Source organism: Charadrius vociferus, unplaced genomic scaffold (genome assembly GCF_000708025.1).
Source record: "Charadrius vociferus isolate BGI_N301 unplaced genomic scaffold, ASM70802v2 scaffold134, whole genome shotgun sequence".
In the NCBI taxonomy this organism is placed as follows: Eukaryota; Metazoa; Chordata; class Aves; order Charadriiformes; family Charadriidae; genus Charadrius; species Charadrius vociferus.
The window spans coordinates 568,792-572,355 of record NW_009648333.1 but is presented as its reverse complement, the minus strand read 5'-3'; the positions used below and the strand labels follow the sequence as shown (position 1 = coordinate 572,355).

Sequence of the window (3,564 nt, the reverse complement as noted above, 5' to 3'; positions counted from 1 at the left end):
GGCCGGCGGGGCGATCACCGGGGCCTTCTGCGAATTGAGGGTGAGAAATGGAAAAAGAGGGTTAGAAAGTCGTTTCCATTCCGCTGAACTTTTGTTTTCTGACCGATAGAGGCCGGTAGAGGACTGTGGAGAAGGAAAGTTTATAAGCAGCAGCACCAGGATGGACTTCCCTGCTGCCCAACCAAAACCTGCTGCCGACGGTAAAATCATCTACTATCCTCCTGGAGTGAAGGAGATTACGGACAAAATCACCAACGATGAGGTGGTTAAACGGTTAAAGGTGAGCAATCCTGACCACCATCCCCTTCCCTGCAACTTTGGCTTCTTAAGGTAAACATTTCATCACGGGAAAGGAGAACTGCCAGAGAACTGTTTCCTTGTCATAGTTGAAATGTCTCCTTCTTGCCTGCAGACCTTTATGGGATTACTGCTTCCCCGCTTTTCTGTAAAAGAGGAGTCGTCATTTTTGTAATTTGTGACTGTACTCTTGCGAGTTCTCTCGAAGCCAAAGTTGACACATTAAATGGCTAATTTGTGCATGAAATACATCCAGAGTTTTGGGGAGAGGTCTGAAGTGGAATCATAAGTAACAATTGCTGGATATATTGCCGAAAATTTTTGTTGGTAAGCTAGAAGGTTTTTGTGGGTTCCAGCACTTTGAGCTAGCGTAGTTGATCGGGGGAAACAAGTAGATCTAGTTGAGGGTATTCTTGACTGAAAAGGTAGCACTGTTTACAAACAGCGAAGATTAATTTCTGGAGTTTGTAGATAGAATTTTGGAATTGTTTCATATGTAAATCCTGCCTCAGATTTTGCAATTTGATATAATAGATATCGTTTCTTTCCTATTCAGTATAACTGGTACTTGGCAAAGTTGCTAAATTTTCATGAGCAAAAGGGACTGTTACAAAAGCATCTTCTCTGCTTGCTTGACAGCATCCTGGGGGACTGTGAGGCTTATCTGTTTTTCATTTTTTTACTCTTGTTTTTCCAGTGGAAACGTGAAATACTACTGTGATACAGTAGTATTATTTCTTAACTCTGTGCTGAAAATAGAGAATAAAGTGGAGCATTGATCAAATATTGGCACAACTCGTTTGTTAACTCCATGGTCTTTGGACCAGAAAGTTGTCGTAACCTGGGATTTGGTCCAGTGCCTGGGGTGGAGCTGTAGTAATAATTTTTTAGAGATCAGGAATATTCTTTCATCTGACGATGTGTTTCTTATCACAACAATGACTTCACAAAGATTGAAAAATAGAAATCGTGGTCTTGGGTAGTTAGTTAGTATATCGAAAAAATGTCTTACCTATAAACGGGAAGAGAATGTAGGGTTTGTGCTTTGCTTTCAAAGCAGCAAGGCACATGTCAGTTGTTTCCTTGAAAATAAGCCTTGTTGTCCAGTTATGATTTTGAAAATTATTGAATGGACAAGGCCAGCATAGTGTTTTCAAAACTCCAGTGGAATATTGCCAGTTACAGGAGAAGATCCTAGAGTTTTGATTGTTTGGACAGAAACCTTGAGTCAAAGTCTGTGTGGAATGGGGAGGAGTGCAGTTTTGAGGTGCTCATTGAAATCGGTGTTTTATTTTGTCCCAGTTGGAGAACTTGGAATGGTGAACTTGCTATTCCTAGATAACAGGAATAATAGAATTTCAAAGTCATACATACGTGTTTTCCAAAATTCACATCTGTGGGTTGGACATAATTTTCAGGCTAAGAGCAGATTTTTTTTCTGTCATTTTTTTAATGAACTACTATTATGGAATTCAGATGACCTCAAGACTGTAGACTAACTTTAAATGGAAACAAATACTTTGCCTTGTGGACCTGCCATCACTGAAACAACAAAGAAAGTTTTTTCTTATCTTATTGGTACCACTTAGTCTGAATTTGAGGAATGTTTTTGGTTGGATATTGGCTTTACTGAATTGTCAAGAAAACTGGAAACACTGTACACTTTAGAACTAAACCAACAAGTATTGTTTTCCTTATGTTTTTGTATAGACATATATAATCTTTATTTATGAAACTCAAATCTTAATATCAACTTGATTTATAAAAAAGAATTCATTTTGGCATGTGGAATATTATAATGATGCAGTGCATGGCATGGAAATGCTTGAAAAACTTTTGTTCAATTAAAGGATAACTTTCCACAACTTTAAATATGACTTAATGTTAAAAGCCAGCTTTAGCAGAATGTACAAATTCAGGTATGATTTAGTCTTTGAAACTGTAGGGTTTTTGCCACCTTCTTGGTCATGCATGATCTAAAGGTGCTCTGTGTGTCTCTTCCAGACGATGGATGTGTAACTTGGTGTTTTGGCCACCAGGCTTTGGGTCAGTTCCTGCAAATTTTTGTTCTTTTAGCTTATTGAAGTCATGGTCAACTTAATTGGTTGCAAATTTGTGTCCTTATTAGCAACTTTTCTGATACCACATCTGTATTTTTGTGTCCAGACCTCTTCTCATAATGAAGGCTTTTCTTATTATTGGAACTTGAGATGTTCTGGGCACCTGTCCCAGAGTGCCTGAGCAGCAGCTTTTGTGCCAAGGACTTTTAAAAAGAATGTTTTTCTATCCTTTCCCTCCTTCTGCTTGGGGTTGTGGGTAATAAAATGTAGGCCAGATTCGTTTACAGTGTTTTGATGTATCTGTATGATAACATTAGCGCTGTGCTGAAAATGGAAGTATTGAGAATTTTAAAATCAACCTTCTGAGCGATGTAAGAAAGGAAAAGCCGCTGAATTGCATATGTATGATGAATGAAACACCAGTTCGGGTGCTTAATGGAGTCAAAGGTGGTTTCTGGTGTGTTAGATTACATTGATGGGCCTTCTTGTAGTGGGACAGTATGTGATGTTTAATTTCGTAATTTCAGGTATCGAAGAAGTTACTTTAATTGTGGTGTACTATGTCTGGGGACAAGTGTCCATTTAATAGATCCAATTCAGTTTAACCAAACTAGGCAGCTAGCATGTAGCAGGGCATTGAGGCTTACTGTACTTTGACTACAATTTTTTTTTTTTTTTTGACTAATGTTCCTCTTTACAGTGCAGCTGTTCAAGTTAGTTACTGGTTTCAGGGCTGTAAGTCAAATGCTTGTCAATTTAGTAAGGCCTGTGGGGAGAGGTGATAACTTTTATTTAAACAAGCAGTAGAAGTGGAAAACAGCAGATGATTCTGAGGCACCCGAGTAGTCCTTTAGTTCCAAAATTGAGCCAGCAGCTAAATACAAGTTGAGAACAATTTTACTAGCAATGTTATATTTCTTCCCATAAGATAGTTGAAGGTTGAAAGAAGTTTTAGAAGTTCTGAATCTGCTTTGCTGCAAAGCTTCTCTAGGACTATTGACATTTTTATTCAAAATTGACTGTATTTTACTGCCTTGGCAAACTCCAGACTCGTATACTGTTGTCAGTAAACCATTACATATCAGATGTAACTTTCTTTGGTCACAAGAGAATATTTTGATGTTGTTTATATATAACCTTGTCATCATTATGAATAAGATTAATAGTAGTGAACTTAATTTTCAAATATACTGAAAATAGCCCCATC

At 37.8% G+C, this 3,564-nt stretch overlaps 1 protein-coding gene across 2 annotated transcripts in view; it reads left to right on the top strand.

The window, feature by feature from the left end:
* Nucleotides 1-113: 113 nt before the first annotated feature.
* The window catches only part of PDS5A (PDS5, regulator of cohesion maintenance, homolog A (S. cerevisiae)), an 81,723-nt gene continuing 78,272 nt past the window's right edge, over nt 114-3,564 (top strand). Inside the window, exon 1 of one of the 2 annotated variants that reach the window (XM_009884945.1) lies at nt 114-280. In XM_009884945.1, the coding sequence (XP_009883247.1) occupies nt 161-280 (120 nt within the window). In that variant the 5' untranslated portion in view covers nt 114-160. The remainder of the gene's footprint in view (nt 281-3,564) is intronic. The other variant, XM_009884946.1, reaches the window with a different exon arrangement.